The sequence below is a fragment of the Notolabrus celidotus genome, chromosome 8 (genome assembly GCF_009762535.1).
Source record: "Notolabrus celidotus isolate fNotCel1 chromosome 8, fNotCel1.pri, whole genome shotgun sequence".
Lineage (NCBI taxonomy): Eukaryota > Metazoa > Chordata > Actinopteri > Labriformes > Labridae > Notolabrus > Notolabrus celidotus.
Genome location: NC_048279.1, coordinates 11,574,756 through 11,596,172, shown reverse-complemented (window position 1 = coordinate 11,596,172; position 21,417 = coordinate 11,574,756). Strand labels below are relative to the sequence as shown.

At 43.2% G+C, this 21,417-nt stretch overlaps 1 protein-coding gene across 1 annotated transcript in view; it reads left to right on the top strand.

Moving 5' to 3' along the window:
• Positions 1-21,417, top strand: part of tenm2 (teneurin transmembrane protein 2) — a 74,476-nt gene that overhangs the window by 47,097 nt on the left and 5,962 nt on the right. Inside the window, exons 12-26 of the mRNA XM_034690342.1 lie at positions 5,361-5,507; positions 5,805-6,015; positions 7,133-7,252; positions 8,614-8,875; positions 9,155-9,422; positions 10,981-11,124; positions 12,354-12,603; positions 13,008-13,028; positions 13,141-13,370; positions 15,450-15,604; positions 15,910-16,011; positions 16,321-16,494; positions 16,821-17,458; positions 18,066-18,241; positions 21,097-21,332. Of these exons, the coding sequence (XP_034546233.1) occupies positions 5,361-5,507; positions 5,805-6,015; positions 7,133-7,252; positions 8,614-8,875; positions 9,155-9,422; positions 10,981-11,124; positions 12,354-12,603; positions 13,008-13,028; positions 13,141-13,370; positions 15,450-15,604; positions 15,910-16,011; positions 16,321-16,494; positions 16,821-17,458; positions 18,066-18,241; positions 21,097-21,332 (3,134 nt within the window). The remainder of the gene's footprint in view (positions 1-5,360; positions 5,508-5,804; positions 6,016-7,132; positions 7,253-8,613; positions 8,876-9,154; positions 9,423-10,980; positions 11,125-12,353; positions 12,604-13,007; positions 13,029-13,140; positions 13,371-15,449; positions 15,605-15,909; positions 16,012-16,320; positions 16,495-16,820; positions 17,459-18,065; positions 18,242-21,096; positions 21,333-21,417) is intronic.

Sequence of the window (21,417 nt, the reverse complement as noted above, 5' to 3'; positions counted from 1 at the left end):
GGTAGGTGAAACAGAGAAGAGAGGCGCAAACTTCTTAGAAGTGGGGGTGGGAGGATTACAGGGGAACATGATTTAGCCGTTTTTAGGTTGCTTCTCAACCTGAGACCCAGGAGTCTTAGTAATTGTGGCCTTTGAAACACCAAAGTTATGAGATGAAAGGTAAAACTCTTCACCTCACTGCGATCAAAAAAAAACCTCTCTCACATTGTTTGTGTGTGTGTGCATGCACACAGCTGTGCCAGTGTGTGTGCCAGTGTGTGTGTGTCAGTCAATCACTGTCTCATACTGCCATCACTGTCACTTCGGATGGATGAGTGCCAGATTTCTTTGATTCACCCACAGTGCCTTTAGAAATAAAAAAAAAGTCTGATTTTCTTGTCACCACAAGCACTGTGATTGCAAACTGATACACACACACACACACACACACACGCACACACTAAAACACACACTAAGCAACATGTAGCTATATATACATGCACGCACATGCAAGCCAACACATACGTATACGCACAGGGGAATAACAGTTTATGATCTCCGTATTTCCCCCATCAGAAAGTAGGGCAGCTTTGACTGCAGCATCAGCCAGAGATGAAAGAGTTGTCAGGCCTCAGTTTGGCGCAAAGCACACTTCACTCGCACCAGACACTCTCAGTGTTAGCTTATCCCAGCTTGCCTGTTGTTCATTTCAGCTCTGCATGATGTTGCTTGCATTTATTTTAAAAAGAAATACTCTCCCCATCTCTTACCTTCTGCACGTTTTCTCCCACTGCAGACCATGGGAGCATGGTTGACAAAGCAGGTACCGTATCTGACTCTGGTGTTTTGTTTCTTAGCCTGTGGTGGTAGAAGCTAGCTGCTGCATTTGTGGGTTTTTATGGCCTGGCTTGGCTCTGTAGACTCTGTGGTGCTATCTGTCTGTAGATTAGGGTGCCAGCCTCAATGATAACTCCCTACGTGTAGCGCACTCCCATTTACAGCAGTGCGCTACAGCAGGGGCCAGCTGTCATTGAGCCTAGATGTGTTGTGGGGTACCGTAGAGCCGAGTGTGATATCAGCAGTGTTGAGGGGCTGTGCTGTGAATGTGTGTGTGTGTGTGTGTGTGTGTGTGTGTGTGTGTGTGTGTGTGTGTGTGTGTGTGTGTGTGTGTGTGTGTGTGTGTGTGTGTGCGTGTGTGTGTGTGTGTGTGTGTGCGTGCATGTGTGCGCGTGTGTGTGCGTGTCTGTGTGCGTGTGCATGTGTGTGAGCGTGTCCCTCTCCATATTACACACAACTCTGCTCAGGTATTCTAGTCATGTATTGCATAAACACAGCTGCTACACATGAAAGGAAAACGATGGAATCCATAAAGAACTTTTGAGGTAATTGGTGAATTTCATAGGCCACTGATGCAAGGCCGTAATGTGTCATCAAAAAACACAGATCTGTTGAGTGTGTAAGTGTTCACATTTGAGTGTTTGTGGGAATAGTTGCAGCCATGGTGGAGCTGCTAATAAATTTATATTGTGTGCATATGTTGGTGTTCGATTGGGCGTGTGTGACTCAGCGATTAATTCCAGATTTTATATCTCTTCATCAAACCAATCCCCTGCAGCCTAAATGCCTCAGAAAAAAACTGTTAAGTCAGATCACACACAGATAAACAGAATCATGGCTAAGGTTAAGACGTCATTGCAAGCCGAGAAGGCTGCAGGTCCAGGGTGAGTTGTCTCACATGCACGGTGAGAATACTTAATAGATAGCCCCGCAGCTGAACCTCTGTCGGAGCAGCACAGATTGCCTGACAGTACAGGTCCCAGGAGCACCGTTGAGAGTGTCCTCTCACCCTCTACGCTTAATGGAATAGCTCTCATTGTTTTATGAAGAGCCGGCCCAGAGAAAAGGTAAATCGCAGGGTTAAAGAGAGAGCAAGACGGAGAGGGAGAGTAAAGAAGAAACAGATTGAGTCTGAAGGAAGCAGGTCAAAGCACATGTGGACTAAAGCAATCAGTATAATTTCTAAGGTAGCTTATTAGGAGTAGGAGGAGCAGATGAGTGGAGGCTTATCTGAGAAAGTGCAGAGTTATCTGGTTCATCTTTAAGCTCAGGTCGTGGATTTATGGCAGTGCCCTTTACTTTATGACCTTTAGAGGAGACAGAGCTGGAAGCTGGGAATACGGTGAGATTTAAGCACAAAGTCTCGTCTCAGTTTTCTTTTGCGCACTTTGTTCTCTTTTTTTCTGTCTCTGTCTCTACCTCTGTCTTTCACTCGCTGTTTCTCACTTTTTTCGCTGAAGTTTTACAAAGTATTTTTTCTCCATCTAGTCATATTCCCTTACACCCTCAGCCACACACACACACACACACACACACACACACACACACACACACACACACATCGCACAACATAAGAGAGGGTGTGTGTGCTGACCCATAACCCAAGGCAATTTCTTCTCCTTTTTAAGGGGATTTCATCAGAGTCCAACCACATTAGTGGGGAGGGTGGACTTAATAGTTTCTGAAATCCCACTTTATTCTAGTTAGTATGAGGGGGTATCGACTAGGCCATGGCATTAAAGAGAGAGGAGCCTCATGCAGGCCTGCCCAGGCAAGCCGATCAATGCCCGCTATGGATTGTCCTGTCCGGGTGCTTCATAAGTATTTGGCTGCTTTAAATGGCAACTCCATTTAACAGGCAATCACTGCTAACTGCCTTTGTTCCCTGAGCTCAATACTAAGGGACAATCTATTCCAGCCCGACTGTTAATACAGCGTCATGAGCAGTCCCCTGATGCAGAAAATGGTAATAATTAAAGATAAAAACCTTTGATTTGATTCCTCTTGTTGAGCTGAAAAACGTGGTTAAGCTTCTCTGCGTCCCCTCCTCCCTCCCCCGCCTCTTATTTAGAGTTCAAACAAGTTGGCGCACTGTCTTTTTCAAAGTCCTTTGTTGACTTTCCCTCATCGCCTGGTGTTTGAGACATATGATAAAATGCCAATCGGGGTGAAATGCCTGTTAATTTAGCTGCTGCCACGGTTTAGATTGCATTATTTGTATTCATAATGCATGGCTTTATTGATGAAGCGATTTGTTAGAGGGCAAAATCCTACAGTGCAACTTGAGTGAAAATATGTTCATTAATCTGCCGAGCAGGACTCAATGAAAAGCATTTCATATTCATAATCTCTTACTGGGTTATTTTGTCCTTCCTCACCCTGTGTCGGCATACCGCTACTGAGTGGGAAATGTCAGGTTATATCTCCAGGGTGTGTCGTGCTGAGTGTGTGTATGTGTGTGTGTGTGGTTGTGACTAAGTGCCATGGTGTGCATGCACGTATTGTTTTATCAGTCAGCCCTGTCTTTGCCTCCGTCTCCCGTGGGTAGACTTAAAAGTGTCTCATCCTGCTCCCTCATTTATTGAAGAGGAAATCACTGTGACAAGTTTGTTTGGGGCTCTTTGTGCTGCAGGAGAAAACATTGTCATTGTGTGTCATCATGCCTTTTCCCCTCTCCCTGATAGATTATAATATGGAGAACACACAGGCTCGTGTTGGAGCTAAGGTTCGATTTAGAGCAGCAGGGGAAAATGGAAAGATAGGCCAGGAATGTAAAAACCTTTTCTAGAGAAGAGAGACACTGATGGGAACTCGGTCTCACCGTGGATGAAAACTATTAGACAGAATTTTAGAACATTAAAGCGAGATTTCAGAAACAAAAACATGGATTTCTTGGGGATTTAGTGGATGCTTTTTTCATCCTCGCAATTTGGTGCAATTACTTTAAACCAGGAGCAATCTTATAGGAATAGTCTGACATTTTTGAAAATGTAAGATCTGAATTCTGTTCCGAGACTTAGACGAGAATATTCATATCTTCTGATATTAGTATGTTCAAGATGGAACCAGAGCCAACAAACAGTTAGCTTATCTTAACATTAAGGCTGGAAACAATGAAAGAGAGGGTTGTTTTTATTTATTTATTTATTTATTTGTATCTTAAATTTAGATATTGCACTAGCAGGGTATGTGCAAGACTTTTTTAAGTGCTAAGTTTTTGTGCTGGTTACTTGGCAACAACAATTAAAACAATAATAAAAACAAAACAACAAGAAGGACTGGCTCCAAGTAAAAGTATAGATCAACAGATTTTTCGTCTGTAAACACAAGATGTAACATGTTTTATCAGTGAGCTTCAAAGGTGCTGGGAGATAGATTTTCTTTCCTTCACGAGGAGCAGAGCTAGCGGCCGTAATTTTGTAAGCTAAGCTACACACATGCGCCAGCTTAATGTCACACAGGCCAGAGTGGTGTGTGAACTTCTCATGTAACTCTGCACAAAAAGTAAATTAGCTTTTTTTTTTTTGAAAATGTCAAACTATTCCTTTAAGTTTCTCTGAGCTTACACCCAGTGAAAAGTTACCAGATATGTCTTGTGGCAAAATGGTGCTGCCTTCTGTAATTGCAAATTTCCTTATCCACACTCCCTCAAAATGTCTGCTTTTCTCTGCCTTAAAGTCACTCTTGAGTTGAGGGTGGCCTTGCTATGCTAGTTAAAGAACTTTCTTGGCTCCAGGCCCTCAGATTCTGGTAGGGGCTTTTTGCATAAGCTAAAGTGAAGGTTTATTAGTTCATAGACATGCATATACACACATATCACATGCACATGCACACACACACACACACACACACACACACACACACACACACACACACACACACACACACTCCGTTGAACATAATCTCATTCTCTCATGAGAAAGCGTTACTCTCAGGCCATCAGAATCCCATTACCTACACTGAATTATAAGTAAGAGAGAGAGGAGGGGCAAGAGAGTGAGAGAGAGAATCTGGTGAGCTTCTATCAAGTAAGTCAATCAAATGATCTACCCAACTGTACCCCCCCCCCCCCCCCCCCACACACACACACACACACACACACACACACACACACAGACACACACATCAACAGTGATCCCAAAGGTGCAGAGACAAGATAGGAAGGTGTGTATGGAAATTGACCTGCTGCATTAGATTGATTCCTGAACAGTCAATACTGACACCGCACTGCCATCTGGTTTATTAAATGGAGTACCCTTATTGGTCTATCATAACCATATGAGCATGAGAGTGTGTGTTTGTCTGTGTGTGTGTGTGTGTGTGTGTGTGTGTGTGTGTGTGTGTGTGTGTGTGTGTGTGTGTGTGTGTGTGTGTGTGTGTGTGTATGTGTGTGTGTGTTTGTGTGTTTGTTTTCCAGAAAGTGTGTGTTCGTCTCTGTATCACTGATGATAAAACAAACAAGAATCACCTCCTTTTCTTCCGCCCTGACCTCTTTTCATTCTTTCTCAATCCCCCCCACCTTCTTTCCTGTCCTCTCCTCGCAGACGGATGCCCTAACCTGTGTAATGGGAACGGACAGTGTACGATGGGGCAGCAGAGTTGGCATTGTGAATGTCAGACAGGCTGGAGGGGCCCCGGCTGCAGTGTTGCCATGGAGACCTCCTGTGCAGATAACAAGGACAACGAAGGAGGTGAAGCAGGGGGGAAGCGGGGGGGAAGCGGGAGGAAATTTGGTGTAGAATATATAAAAATGACTCTTGGAACAATTCTGGGGGAAGGATGTGAGAGGGAAATAATCAATTAGAAGAGGAGAAAGAATTAAGATAGAGGTCTCACGAGAGGAGCCCTTGTACTGTTGGCCAAATTAAACTTTCCTTTGTAGGAAAATCCAAGATTATCAAAATAGGAGCAATAATGAAAGAAGTTGGGGTAGCTGTTTTACATTTCTTGCACCACCACCTCATCTTTTCTTTCTATCTAACCCTCAGATGGACTCACAGACTGCATGGACCCAGACTGCTGTATCCAGAGTCCCTGTCAGAACAGCCCGCTGTGTCGGGGCTCCAGGGACCCTCTCCTGGTCATCCAGCAGAGCCCTGCGCCCCAGCTCCGCGTTCGCTCTTTCTATGATCGCATCAAGATGCTTGTGGGACGGGACAGCACCCATATCCTCCCTGGGGAAAACCCATTCAACTCAAGGTATGGCAGGAAATGACACAAATCCCACAGTCAGTTCTGGACAAGCACAGACTTTGACACCAACCTAGAACTTCAGACATTACACTGGACATGTGTTACTAAGAAGCTCCATTTTCTTTAGCTCCATTGTACAGCAGATATAACTACTCCACTCGGTTTGAGGTTTCACCATTGCCTGAGAAACAAGGCTATACAGCATTTAGGGCATCTTTAGCACCTAGAAGTAAAAGGGATATATTGGTGTGGTGTACTTTTGAGAGGAATTCGACCTATTTAGAGAGAGGCAACAATGGGGGAATTAAAAATGGGACTGAAACATAAAAAAAAAACACTTAAAATCAATAGTATGCTTTATTAGATACTTCACCCTCATTCTAACCTGTTGAAGTACTTGTTCTACATGATATTAAGGGTTCACAAAGCATATTTTATAGGATTAATGTCAGCCTACAACTTTTATTGAGTCATCAAAATTTTCTTCAGACATATGTGACATCTACTCAAAGCATTCATTTCAAACCTAAGGAGCATGGAGTGCTTTCATTCATGTGCTTTTTCATTACAAACAAATAGTCAATGCTTACCTTACAAACTGTATATTCAATGAAACTAATTTAAAATAGATTTCAGTTCGCAGAGTCCCTGAGACCTTAAAAAAATCCCCCCCAGAACCAAAGCCAAGCCAAGATTCTTCATAGATTTAGTGGATGCTGAGAAGCGCTGTCCAAGGTGCTGATTCTCATCTGCATACATTTAAACACGCTGACATCAGACAATTCAAAGGAAATAAGTCATCAAAGTGAGGATCCTCTTAAATGTTTAAATGCTGTTCAGTGTGTAAGAGTTTTCTAGGTCACATCCACAGGCATACACACACATCCATCTACATTGTCATGTTTTGTTTACATGATTGACATGAGCTAATGTCGCTGGTGGGGCTCGCTGATTGCTTCTAATTAAAGAGTGGTGGAAGACCAGAGCAATACATGATCAGCTAAATTGGATGATTGAGAGATGGGAGGATTAATCAAACTGGATGATTGATGGTGAGGAAGGCTTGGCTCATACAGTGACTATCGCCCTTTCACTTTGTCTCTTGTGTCGTTTTTTCTTTCAGTTTGGTGTCTCTGATCCGCGGTCAGGTGTTGACTACAGATGGAACCCCTCTGGTTGGGGTGAATGTGTCTTTTGTCAACTATCCCCACTACGGATATACGCTGACACGCCAGGACGGAATGTATGTACAACCGTCACCCAGCATTCCTGAATATCTGAAACTACCTCACCACATTGGCTGTTTTATGAGATTACGTGGATTAGATTAGATCACACTGGATTAGATGAAATCAGATTAGATTAATTTAGAAAACTGTGATGATCCCATGAGGAAAGTAGGAAGTCTAAGTCAAAAATAATCAGATACCGCAAAGAGAGTGCGTTTGGAATAAAAGCAGAATAAACCTATTTACAGGAAGCAACTGGGAATTAAAGCAATGCAATCTCCTAAGTGAAAATAAATTAAAAATGATAACTGAAATCAGAATGAAATGAAACACAAGTGGATGAAATAATTTATAAAATGTAACACATTCTGTAACACTTTTTTAATAACAGGTTTTCTTTTACGTTGGGTCATAGAAGTAGAAGTTTCACTCAAAATTTCCACACTAAAAAAGCACCTTTAAACCCTCTACTTGAGTAGTCCCTTTTTGAATGTATCTGGTTAACTCACCTGACATGTCTTTCCATTTCTCCTGCAGGAACAGCAGTATCCTGAAAGTTTAGGCTGCTTTAATTTGACTTTTCTGTCCAATTTCCCTCCAACAGGTTTTATTGAATTCTAGTCTGGCTGACATCCGTAACATGTTATTTCAAAGTCTGATACTGACCTCCTCTAAATGTGTAACTTCTGGGTCTCTTGTCTCAGGCTCTTTAAGCACTCCTCTCCGCCTCTAACCAATGATTCCTCTGCAGTATTTTCCCCCAGTCGGGCCGAGCTGACACTAAAGCATCCAAACTTCTTGTAACATTTAATTGACCTTGTGTTTCAGGGGGCAGTTACTCGCCCGTTTTTTTGGCCTGTTACTTGAAGAACATGTTCTGATGTCCGTGTCTGACCTTGTTAGGTACTGATGAGTGTCATTTTCTTCCAGTTGTTAGGAGCTCCAGACCACTGCAGCTGCAGACTCTTACAAAAATGTGGCATTTTGTTGCAGAAAACACGTGTATACAACCTCTTTCTCTGCTGGTTATTAACCTTCATCTGTTAACCATAATTTGGTGGCAAAAGGTTGAGGAAGAACATTTAATAAAATCATGAATATAGATGATTTTCTCCAACCTATCAATTTGTTATTTTGTATTTATGCCTTTCACTGTTACCTGAACAGTGTGTCTAGACTTTGTAAGATTGTGTTGTACTTTAATGAAATAATTTTGAAAGTTTTATTCCAGGTTTGTTTTGTTAAAGACTTATTGCTAAAGCAGTGGAGTAAATACTTTATACAAAGAACCTGACACTGTGACTCTATGTAACGGTCCACCTCAGCACTCCCCACCTGTGCCTCATTCCCACCCTCTTCTTGCAAACCTCCCCAGGTTTGACCTGATAGCTAACGGCGGTGCATCTCTGACTCTGCGGTTCGAGCGTGCCCCCTTCCTGAGCCAGGAGCGCACAGTGTGGCTACCCTGGAGCCAGTTCTATGCTATGGACACTCTGGTGCTTAAGACAGAAGAGAACACGATCCCTGGCTGTGACCTGAGCGGCTTCGTCAGGCCTGACCCTCTTGTGATTGCATCCCCTCTCTCCTCCTTCTTCAGCTCCAAGCCAGGGGAGAAACCCATCATACCGGAGACACAGGTGCAGTACCACTGACCTCTGGCAGCCGGCTAATCTCCCTTCTGGTTCTCTCGCTCTCTTGTCACTCTCCTGCATCCCTGCCTCCTGTAGCTTTCTTTCTGCTTTCCCCTCCATAGCTTTTCCCCCATGTGTTCCCTCTTTCTCTCTTTCTTTATTTCTCCCATTGTTTTTCCCGCTTTTGTCCTTCAGCCGTCAGTGGAAGCGTGACCCCCATTACTCCCTCTCTCTCTAATCCCCCTTAATCCCTCTCTCCTGTCATCTCCTTTCATTGTCTTCCAGGTGCTGCATGAGCAGATCGAGGTGCCCGGCACTAGTCTAAAGCTGTGCTACCTAAGCTCAAGGACGCAGGGTTACCGCTCCCTGCTCAAGGTGACCATGACTCCAGCTGTGGTGTCCATGGGCCTGCTGAAGGTTCACCTGATGGTCGCTGTGGAGGGACACCTCTTCCAGAAGTGGTTCCATGCCTCCCCTAATTTAGCCTACACCTACATCTGGGATAAGACGGATGCGTACGGGCAGAGGGTCTATGGGCTTTCTGAGGCTGTTGGTGAGTAGAAGGGACGGATTGAAGTGGAGCTATGTGAAGTGTAAAGGGCATTTCTTTCTCTATGGGTTGGAAGCTCTACCAGTCATGCAGCTAAAACAATGACAGAGGAAGAGAGGGCTAATTAGGGAGCTTGAAGAGGAGATAATACACAAGAAGCCCAGCCTCCATCCACTGTGCAGTATAGCCACAGTTAAGTGCTCTTTTGTCATACATACGTCTATTTTTCATTGAAGCCGCGTGTGGTTCAGCCAGCCAGCCGTAACTGTGGTGAAGGGTTATTAGCCATCAGGGTGAGTTAGCTGGTAGCTACTGGAGCAGCAAGCAGGAGTCCAGGGGAGCCGCAGTGCCATTACACTCTGCTGTCACAGTCACTCACAGATGCTGTCAGGCAAACACGGCTGTCAGGCCACAGATGTGGTGGACATCTGGGGTTTCAGCGTGGACAGGAACCATGAGGGGCATTGAGAATGTGAGGTTTGGGTACTGACTTTCACCCAAGATCCCATTGTTCCCTGGACTGACTGTAATTGTGAATTTCTTTGAGAACACGTTTATGATTCGTAATTACAGCTCTGGAAAAAAATTAAGAGGCCACTCAAACTTTTTCCTTTAAATCAGCATGTCTGCATGCATGGGAGCGATTCAGTTCTGGTGTATGTTGAACTTCAACACAGACACAACTCGTTCTGTTGATAAGGTACTGATTTGGTGATCACCTGGCAAGTCAGGGAACAAAGACAAGCTGCTTGAACTTTTGCATCAAGAGTGACATCATATAGCAATGTGAAAGACTGGTGGAGAGTATTCCAAGATGCATTGATTTCGGAACTCTTCCTCACGTAAAACATTAGTGACCTGTTGTTTAAACATGAATATGAGCTTGTGTCTGCTTTGCTTTATATGCAGTCTGGAAAAAATGCTGCAACTTCAGTTATCTTAACCAATTGTCAGTTCCTGTGAATAAAATACTATATGAGATTATTTCATGGATTTTACATCCAGTTGTCTCTTCATTTTTACTGTAGCTGTATGTCTTGCTAAACGTGGATCCAGATACAGGTGTATTACTTGCAAGTTGGAAAGGTGCTGCCAACACTACTTTCACTGTGACTCAAGTGGGAGCTGATGTGTTAACACTCTTGTTGTTTCAACATATTACTTGTATTTTTTATTTCCTTCCTGACGTCTTTTCTACATTTAGCCGTATCAAGCGAGACTCCATGAGAACATGTGTAATGTTTCCACTAGCTGGTTTCTCACCGAGACATCGGGTGGCCTATAGGTTCAAAGGCCGCCTGGGTAATCTGTCCAATTAACAAGGCTTTTAATTGATTTAGCAGAACATGTGAGGGTGTTATGTAGGTGTGAGTGCAGATTTTGGTTCAGGTGCTAACGAGATTCTCTGTGTATCACACTTTTCACAACTTGAATTAAGTTTTGAGGTTATGCTCTCGTGAAGTTTCTTTCTTCTTCTGTTTCTTTTATGTTTTTCTATTGCCTCTTCTCTTTTTCATACCTTCTGTCCGTTTCTTCCACTTTTTTCCTCCTCTACATGTAGTATCGGTCGGCTATGAGTATGAATCCTGTGCCAGTCTCATCCTCTGGGAGAAGAGGACAGCCATCTTACAAGGCTATGAGCTGGATCCAACCAATCTGGGTGGCTGGTCTCTAAACAAGCATCATATACTGAACACACGCAGTGGTATGTACACACCGGCTCTAAGATTTCTTCTTCCAGTTTACTCATATTTCTTGTATTGTTTAAATGTAGCCAGCTCCCCACGTGTAGCAGGTTTAAAGTACTGTATATCACACCAAACCTGCTATTGTCTTGGGGAGGCTGGAAACCACACCGTGCTTCCTGTGGTTCACATAGAGTTGCCAGGTGTCTCTTTTTACCTGTCAGTGTGGATTTTCGCAGGAAGTGTTTGTGTTGTCTCACCTAGTTTGACTCCCTTATCCACTCACACCAGTTCTACTGAGTAAACATGTGTACCAACCAGTCGGCAGCAGGTACTCAAACAGAGGGGGTCCAAAGAAGGCCAGAGGTGCCTTTAGCGGGCACTGGATCAGGAGGGGGGAGTCATTCTTGATGCGTCATCTGCTGTACCATTATCTACACTCTATGCACTAAAAAGCATGAAAATATAAATTGGCTGATGCTCTGATGTTCACCTGCTGTGACAATCAATGTACTAATGGAAAGGGCACAAGTGGAGACCCAGGGGTGTATAGAGGTATTTTTAGAAGTGAGGGAGTGTATCCAAACCTGTACAGTGCAATCATGTTTCTCCTGGACATTTATGCAATGCTACAGAGTTTAACTTTACCCATCCAAACGACTCATGTTACATAGAAGATAATACAATGTTACTCAAACCAGCTGGTTATTAACTTCACTGGTAAACAGCACACAGTAGGTGAGCTTTGAATGTGTTCCTGTGGATCTGACTTCATATATAAAATATGTTTTTTGAAGACATGAGCGCTAAGTGTTTCAGTGGATTTGAGCAAGTTTGGATCACCCTGATGCGTTTCATGTTGCTGTTCAACAGGCCTCCTATGCATTGCTTACAGTTAGTCCAAAACGCTGCTCAGGCACTCATAAAGATGGACACAATACTGCCATCCTGGCTTATCTCCACTGCCTCCCTGTTAGTTTCAGGACTCATTCATATCAATGACACAAACTTCCTCATAGAAGCTTTGATGTCTGAACAAAATTCAAACGTGATTAATTCAATTTACATGTACTTAGTAATGTTGTTGCCAAGCTGGTTAACTTCTTGGCATTCCCCATTTTAAAGCAACAAAGCAAGACTTGAAAACCAAATGTAATTTCCCACTGTTCATTGCATATCAGAATATTACTCTCTAATTGTGCAGTTATCCTAATCTATGTTTTTTTTTATACTCCTTCTCTGTCTTCAGGCATTTTGCATAAGGGAAGTGGTGAGAACGTCTTTGTGACGGAGCAGCCCCCAGTAGTCATCAGCGTCATGGGAAACGGCCGGAGGCGCAGTATCTCCTGCCCCAGCTGCAACGGCCTGGCAGACGGTAACAAGCTGCTGGCACCTGTCGCCTTAGCCATGGGCACCGATGGCAGTCTGTATGTTGGGGATCTCAACTTTGTACGCAGGGTCTACCCTTCCATGAACACAACTGGCATCCTGGAACTAAGGTAAAAACCCTCTTATATATACAAATGAAACGGTAGACTGAGAAGAATGATCAAATAAAAGGAAAATTAGAATTTAAAAGTTTTCTTATATAAGAAAAATACTTAAAAGATGCAAGAAGAAATGGTTAGATTTAAGTAAGTGGAGGGGAATGAAACATTAAGTTTTTAGTGCATAGAAAATGTAGGGTTGCATCCTTGCTTTAAAGAGAAAAAATAAGGTGAGACACTGGGGATGGCAAGATGGAAGAAGAATAATACACTGAACTAGATACCGTTTCTCCAGGGTGTTTTTACCCATGGTTAAATTCTGCTGTTCACACCGCAGCCTGTTTTGTGTTGCTCTCCACAGACTGTGTGAATTAACATTTGTTTTGTTGTGCTTTATCTCACTTTCTCCCTTGAAGGAACAAAGATTTCAGACACAGGTAAGATCTTTATCATGATGAATTAAAGTTACCTGAAATCATCTTCAAAAATAACAAAATAACAAGACATATCGAGTAACCTTACAATCATTTCTTTTTTGTCTCACTACAGTAATAACCCGACTCATAAGTACTTCCTGGCGGTGGATCCGGTCTCGGGGGCTTTGTTCATCTCAGACACAAACTCACGCAGAATTTACAGAGTTCGATCTTTAACTGGAGGCCGGTTACTGTCGGACAACGCAGAGGTGGTGGCTGGGACAGGGGAGCAGTGTTTGCCTTTTGATGAGCGCTGTGGAGATGGTGGTAAAGCCACTGAAGCTACACTTATGAGCCCAAAAGGTGAGCCACAGAGCAGCTGTCTAAAACTTCATCATTTAATCATTACATCAAAATATTTTTGTTATGTAGCTCTTCCTCCAAAACGGAGACCGTTCTTTATTCTTATCTCTGTCATAATATTGTCATGAATACTGTTATAAATTATCAAAATTGTATTTCTCTTTGTTTTGTTTGTTGTTCATTCAAAACACAAAATAAGGACAAAAGATGTTTCCATTAGCTGCTGAATATTCTGACACTTAGGGCCTGTGTCTACTGACCACATTTTTTGCACTAGCAGCACCTTAATACAAACTTAATACCACACTTAATACAAAACTAATACTGTTATTGTAGCTGTTATTTGTTGCTGCACTCACAGCACTCTTAGTTGAAGTACTTCAGCCAGCACACTCATCAATGTCACTTCTGCAGAACCAACCAATCAAAACCAAGAAGGGTTAAACTTCTGATATCACGTGTCAACAACAATGGCGGCAGTCTGTAAGACGAAAAATCTGACCACACTCATTATTCTGTGGGTAGAGTTTCCTTGACTAGAGCAGCTGCTAATGCTATGACATGATTTCTGTCAATTGTTTATAAAAAAATTTGTAACATTCCATTGAATAAAAACAAATAAGAAGTATCAGAGCAATTTGTAACAGGCTTAATGGTCATGACTAAGAGAAGTGGAAGTGCTGCAGGTCAACTTTTCTAACCAAGCAACAGTAATGCTAGTGAGAAGCACTCTGAAAGTGAGGCTGTTGGCACTTCCAGCACAAAAAAAACACTGTGAGTGGACACAGGCCCTAAATTGTCTGAGCATGTATTTTTTTTATCAGAAAAATTAATAGATGGATAAATTCATTCCAAAATGTATTAGTATTTACAGCCATTGATAGATACAATAAGGCCAGGAGGGAATTACTTCAAATACAGATATTTGTCCGATTTGTCTCAGAGTTATAAAACCCCCATTTGTTGAATGAAGTCGATTCTTCTAAGTTTTGATCCCTGAATGAGGTATAAAGAAAGTATTATTTAGGATTCTCATTTTTTAAAACTTGTGTTTTCCCCGGCAGACTTCATCTTAATTCATGATCTGTAATTTAGTGCAGACATGAAAACTTAATGTGCTTTAATTTTTTCTTGATCAGAGGATGATTTATTTCACAATCCACCAATCTTGTGACTCAACTAAAGCGGGCCAGCGACAGAAAGAGGTTATAAAGCAGGTTAATGTTAAACTTATTAATGGGTTTTCTTTTGTGGATCATCGGATCTTAGAACAGCGTGACACCAAACTGTCAAGGATGTCACGCTGTCACATTTCTCAGTCAGTGACACAATTGTGTGTACATGTGGGACTGCAGATGTTAGTTTATACAGTATTTGTGTGTGTGAGAGAGAAGATGGCAGAGAGGGAAGACAATGAGCCACTGGTTCCCTCTTACTTGTCACAGGAAAAGTCAGCCAGCGCACATCAGCTCACCCTCTGTCTGCCTGTTTTCCTCTCTGTCTCTCCTTGTCCCTTCTTCTCTCTGTCTCTTCCTCTCTCATTTGCTCTGTGCCCTTTTCTGTATCCTCTATCTGTTGTTGTGTATCTCAGTGCGTCTAGGAGTTATTTTGGGGCACAGTTGCCTCAAACAAACACACCTGTCTCAAATCCTGCTGCCTGTTAGACTGATAAGCCCAACACTGCACCACTGGTAAACGCTAGAAGAAGTGAAACAAATGAAAAGGAGGAAGGTTTGGGCGACAAGAAAAGCAGGGGAGAGAAACTAAGGAAGTAGGGTACATCGGATCACTTGGCTTTGTAAAAAATCAGCTTGCAGTCTACGGTCGCCCTCTGGGAGGAGTATGAGCTCAGCCTGATGACTCATCCCAAAAACTAACACATCTCTAACAGTTCAATGCCCGCTCCATCACTTTGTTCCCTCTCATTCAGTGAAGCATTGAGCAATTCAGCTGTCAGGGCTGCTATCTGTTTTCAGCCGGTGGAAAGAGTGAAGTTTAATTGACTAAAAACGTCTATGGGTTGCCCGCAGCGTTTAAGTTATGAGTCGTCACTCACAGTGTTCATCTGTGCTTTGACAGGTATCGCGGTGGATAAAAATGGCTTGATGTACTTTGTGGATGCCACCATGATCCGAAAGGTGGACCAGAACGGCATCATCTCCACTCTGCTGGGGGCCAATGATCTCACTGCCGTGCGGCCGCTGAGCTGTGACAACAGCATGGACGTCAGCCAGGTAAGACGTTTAGGAGGAAGTGCAGGAGAGACGAGAGGTGATGGTGTGATAGATGATGATCTAACGGCCTCTGTGAGTGCTGAGCTTTGACGATTGTGTGGACACGTGCCAGCCAGGAGGTCGAGGAGGGACTGATTTAGGGTGGGATAAAAGAGTCCATTGATACATTAATGGATGGAAAGAGAGTTAAGACTGCAGTCACTTAAAAAAATGAGGAAGAGACTAGTATGAGCCTTGGCAATCTTTCAAAACACCTCCCCCAACACAGATATCCCCTCATGTTTAACTTTGCCTCTACCCATCAGGTGCGTTTGGAGTGGCCTACAGACTTAGCAGTGAACCCCATGGACAACTCTCTCTACGTCCTGGAAAACAACGTGATCCTCCGCATCACTGAGAACCACCAGGTCTGTAACACATGGCTGGGTGGCCACTGCAGAATCCTTAGAGTGGACACCCACTGTAGGCTTTTGACAGGATTTAGTCCTAATTAGTCTTTCTTGGTCCAATTTGGAAGTGTAAGTTCAACTTCCTGCATATTTTTCTAAGTTTTGCAGTGGTCGCACTATTACTACTTAATTAGCTCCAGAAATACTCCACTTTCTGGAGCCCCTCTTCATTATGGAAAGTTTTATCTCTACACTTTTAACAGCAAACCACTTAAAGCATCTTTGCTTCCTGAATCAAATATTGGGTGTTTTCTGTTGTTTCTGCAGGTGAGCATCATTGCAGGTCGACCCATGCATTGCCAAGTGCCAGGTATTGACTACAGCCTTAGCAAGCTGGCTATACACGCGGCCCTGGAGAGCGCCACAGCCATCGCCCTGTCACACACTGGTATCCTGTACATTGCTGAGACGGACGAGAAGAAAATCAACAGAGTGAGACAGGTAGGGAATGAAGAAGTGCTTCTGTCAGTTGTTTGGCTGCGTGGTTGTTTAAGTATTCATTTTTTATATGTAAATAAAGCTATTTTGTTGGCTAGCAGAGATGACAGCACAGCTGGTCAGGCCATGTGGGTGTGTTTTTTAAGATTTTCTGAGATAGTTTCAGATCTCCAGACACTGCATTCAGTTCAGAGACTTCGACTTTTTTTCCATTTCTCAGTTGTGATAACTTAAAGCGACTTTTGATAATACATCTTCTTTCACTGAGTGGTAACTTTTTCTGCAATCTCATCATTCCTTTTCCATTTTCTGTCCCTGTGTTCTTCTAGGTAAGCACAAATGGAGAAATCTCGCTCCTGGCCGGTGTTGCCTCCGACTGCGACTGCAAGAATGATGTCAACTGCAACTGCTTCTACGGTGATGATGGCTACGCCCCTGATGCCGGCTTGAACTCCCCAACATCCTTGGCCGTGTCCCCTGATGGGACAGTCTTCATTGCCGACCTCAACAACATTCGCATCAGAGCCGTGCGAGCCAACCGGCCTGGCCCTGCTGTATCAAGTGTGGGCTTTGCAGGATTCGCACAGTATGAGGTTGCGTCGCCAAGAGAACAGGAGCTGTATGTCTTCAACGGGGAGGGTCTACACATCCAGACAGTGAGCCTTGTGACTGGGGAGCCACTTTTCAACTTCACCTATGGTCCTGATGGAGAGCTGGCCATGCTGGCTGATAACTGCAACAACACGGTGAAGGTGAGGAGGGACGGCCAGGGCCAGGGAACGGGAGCTGGCCTGCTCAGACTGGTGCTGCTGCCTGAAAATCAAGTGGTGACCCTCGGACTGGATCCCACAGGGGGGCTTCGCAGCGTCTCAGCCATGGGCCAGGAGGTGGCTTTAATGGGCTACAGCGGCAACACGGGCCTTCTGGCTACCAAAGCTGATGAGACTGGATGGACCACATTTTACCAGTGAGTGTTTGTGAAAGTGGGAAAGTGTGTGGATATGTGTTCGTGTTATTCAACCCCTTTTCCACACATCTAACATGCAAAGTGAATGAGTTTCACAGGTTTTATGTTGATCATGTTCCAGAGCATTCCCATTTATCCATGTGATAGCTTAGATAGTGTGCTGCTGCCCCCCAGTGTAAGCTTTTATAACTGCAGCCAATCCATGTAAGACGATGGTGTGTTCGCTCTGGCAGTATTTGTGTGAGTGTGTGCACGTGTGTGTGTCAGCATATATTTCATTTGCAAATCTAAACATGTTTTTCATTCACTGCCTTGTATTCGTTTGTATTTTGTAATATCTGTGGTGTGTTCTGGTTGAGTTTTAAATTTGTTGATTTAAGATAGAGTAGAGATATTTATATTAAATATTATCAAAGAGGATGGTGTATTTAATCTACATATATTGTGTTTATTTTTGTGATCATGTGTCTTTCTGCTGGATTTATATGTATATGACATGTAGTTCTTTTGAAAGCCTGGAAAAGCTGCTGCTGTTACACCAAAATTTCCCTTTCTGGACTCAGTAAAAAACACCTCCAGCAATAAATCAATTTTTTCTTCTCCCCAGGTATGACAGCGAGGGTCGCCTGACCAACGTCACATACCCCACAGGCATGGTGACCAGCCTCCACCGCGAGATTGAACGCTCCATCAACATCGACATTGAAAGCTCAAGCAGAGACGACGATGTCACTGTCATCACCAATCTGTCCTCGGTTGAAGCCTCGTACACGGTGGTGCAAGGTAGAGACACACTCAGCACATGTGGGACTTGCAGCAATGGGGGGGAGAAAAAAAAAAAGAGAGCTGGTCATGAATTTTTAAATAAGTTTGTGAAATTGCAGAGTTGGTGGCTCAAAGGTGGATAAATGCTGGGCAGCAATCTGCACCCGAGGGCAGAATGAATCAAATTAATTTGAGATGATTTTGAATTAATTATTTTTATGAAGCATTCTCAGCAATTTGATAAAGATGCATGAAATCTTTTAGAAGTGTGAGTGAGTCTTTTCATATCTTATTGATATATTGATGAGATGCACACAGGCTCTCCAGCTACTTAATCTTAGTATTCAAAAACATAGGCGCCCTCTGTGATGCTGAATATGCGCCGGCCTGCCGCCTCTAATTGAAAGTCTTGTAATTCTCACTCAGTTATATGAATGCTCCAGGAGATTATTTTCCATCCCTCGCCCTCTCTCACTCCTTCTCATAGAGTAAAATTACCAATATATAGTTGTTAATCCCAGCTGGGATCATCCTGCTTTTGAATATCATCACAGAAAATTTCATTAACTCATGTAGAGTGAATCCTCTTCATCCCTCAAGCTTCCTGCTCTCACACACACACACACACACACACACACGCACACTGTCATACAAATACAGCTCTCAACCAGTTCCCATGATCCCTGAGCTTATTTGGTCTGTTTAGAGAGGAACAAGAAGAAGGAGAGTAATTGCCTTTCTTCCCTTGACCAGTGCGAGTGGCGTGACAGAAGTGTGTATGCAGGCTGTGATACGTGATATGAGTCTGAAGGCCTCAGAGAGAATAAGTTGTAGATGTATTCAGTGATCCACCTGCGATGCGGAGGAAAACGCGAGAGTTGTTCACAGAGCTGTAAGTCATTTAAGGTTTCCAGCACACTGTGTGGGTTTCAGCACAGCTCTCTGCTGACATACTCACTTAACCATCTCCCTCTCTTTCCGCTCTTTCTCGCTCTCTTCATTAACTCCTGCACAGTGAATTCTCCTTGGCCCTCGAGCTCCCTGGTTCTCTCCCTCTCTTTCCTTCTCCCTCGCCTCGGTTTTATTACGCGGTTGTTCAGACAAGAGAGAGCAGGGAAGATTTATCTAAAGGCTGTTGCTGCCAAGTCAATAGAAAAAGCTTCACTTGTCTGTTTGAGGCATTGTTAAAATGTGCCTGGAGCTTTATTACAAATTGGCCTTATGGATTACTGTCATTTATGGCGGGGCTTCAAAGGGAGGCCCCATCTGATCCCCTCACCTTTTGTAAATGAATTAAAAAAAGATCCCACGCTGCTCATGCCAGATACGTCTGAGTCAAAAACAATTTAATCTTGCTTTCAATCATATCATTGTGATCAGGACGTCTGTTTTCAGACATCAGAGGGAAAATTAGCCCCAGCATTAGGCATGGGCTTATCTCCTTCTATTCTTGTGTTTGAGACTGAGTCATGAAACTGTGGAGATAGGAGGATTGTAGATAGTTTATCCGAAATCATTTTTTCTATTTAGAATATTTCTGAGTTTGTTGTAACAGGAATGAAGTCATTTAATATTTTATGGATCTTGTAGCTGATGTATGAATAAAAGGACACAGAGGCCACCAGTTTATTGATACATCACAATCCTCTTTTATACCCTTCAGAACAAAGTGAAAGTAAAACTCATAAAAAGAATAGTGGTGCTCAATTGCTTGGCCGGGCCAATGACATCCTTTTACGCACACAGTCTCTTGGGAAACATCATCTGGGCTTTTTTCTGGCACACGTCGGTGAATGTCTGTTGGAAACCTTATATGGCTTTGCAGAGTATCCACATCTGAGATCAGTCTTCCTGAGAACTTCTATCAGATCCGGCTCCTGTGATTGTTTCTACGTCAACAAAGTCTGTTTACCTCAACAAAATGTCCCTAACTGACCTTATGAAACTCTGGCGTACTTAATATGACATGCAAAATAGCAGTTTACATTAAAGCTGAGATCATTTTAAACTCAAAATAATTCCCTCATCTGGAGGTTTCCAAACCGACAACATTAGTTCTTATACTATCAATACAAATGAAGAAGAAAAAAAAAATTGGTGATGGAAAAAAAATCCCTCATGACCCCGTGTTCTAGTTCAGACTGACAAGAGTCTCAAGGCTATCTTTCTATTTCATTTATTTGCAGGCAGAGCTGCATAATGAGAAGTGAGATTTATAATAGGCTGTTAAAGTCAACAGATCAAAGTGATGCCTGTTTCCCTTAACCTCTATGTAAAATGTGTACAGATGTAGAATCAGGTGAAACTTGTGTGGCTGTGGCATTGAGAAGGTTAAATTGAACCTAAATTAAAAGATATCATTCACTGTCAGTCTAACAGAAAAATGAGCTCCTTGTTATGTTTAAAATATAAGGCTGTCCGGTTCAAATTGTGGGTTGGCAATATTAATTCTGCACCAAGCCTTTCTTCTGGATCGGGAGGTTTGACAAGCTATTATAATTTCTTTTGAAATCTCATCACATCTTTTTTTTTCTCCAAAAGTGCCAAGCAGCCGTATACATGATGAATCCCTTTGTCCAGTACCCATGGACCCCCTCCTTGAGTCACTATCGTCCCTATCAAACCCATGCCCTCACTCAGACTCCCTTGTCTTCTCTGTCACATTAATGACAAAAGGTCACTCAATTAAGTTAGGAACCTTCACCTGCAGAAGCCTCTTTAATAGTGCAGTCCCAAAATTGAGGAAAAACTCATCAAAATGGCCTCAGGTTATGAATTTGCAGGGGTCTGACAGTTTTTCTTAAGTGAGCTGGATTTGTATGCAAATGACTGCCTTCCATGCTTACCTTTCACCTGCGTGTCTCCCTCTACAGACCAGGTGAGGAACAGCTATCAGCTGTGTAACAATGGCACCCTGAGGGTGATGTATGCCAACGGTATGGGCATCAGCTTTCACACAGAGCCCCACATCCTCGCAGGCTCTGTCAGCCCCACGATCGGTCGAAGGAACATCACCCTGCCCACCGACAATGGCCTCAATTCCATTGAATGGCGTCTACGCAAGGAGCAGACCAAGGGCAAGATCACTGTGTTTGGGAGGAAACTGAGAGTGAGTGTTCCTAGTGACAGCCTTAATATAACCACATCTAATATCTTTACATAAAATATTCACTTTAACCATTTTCTCGTCTTTT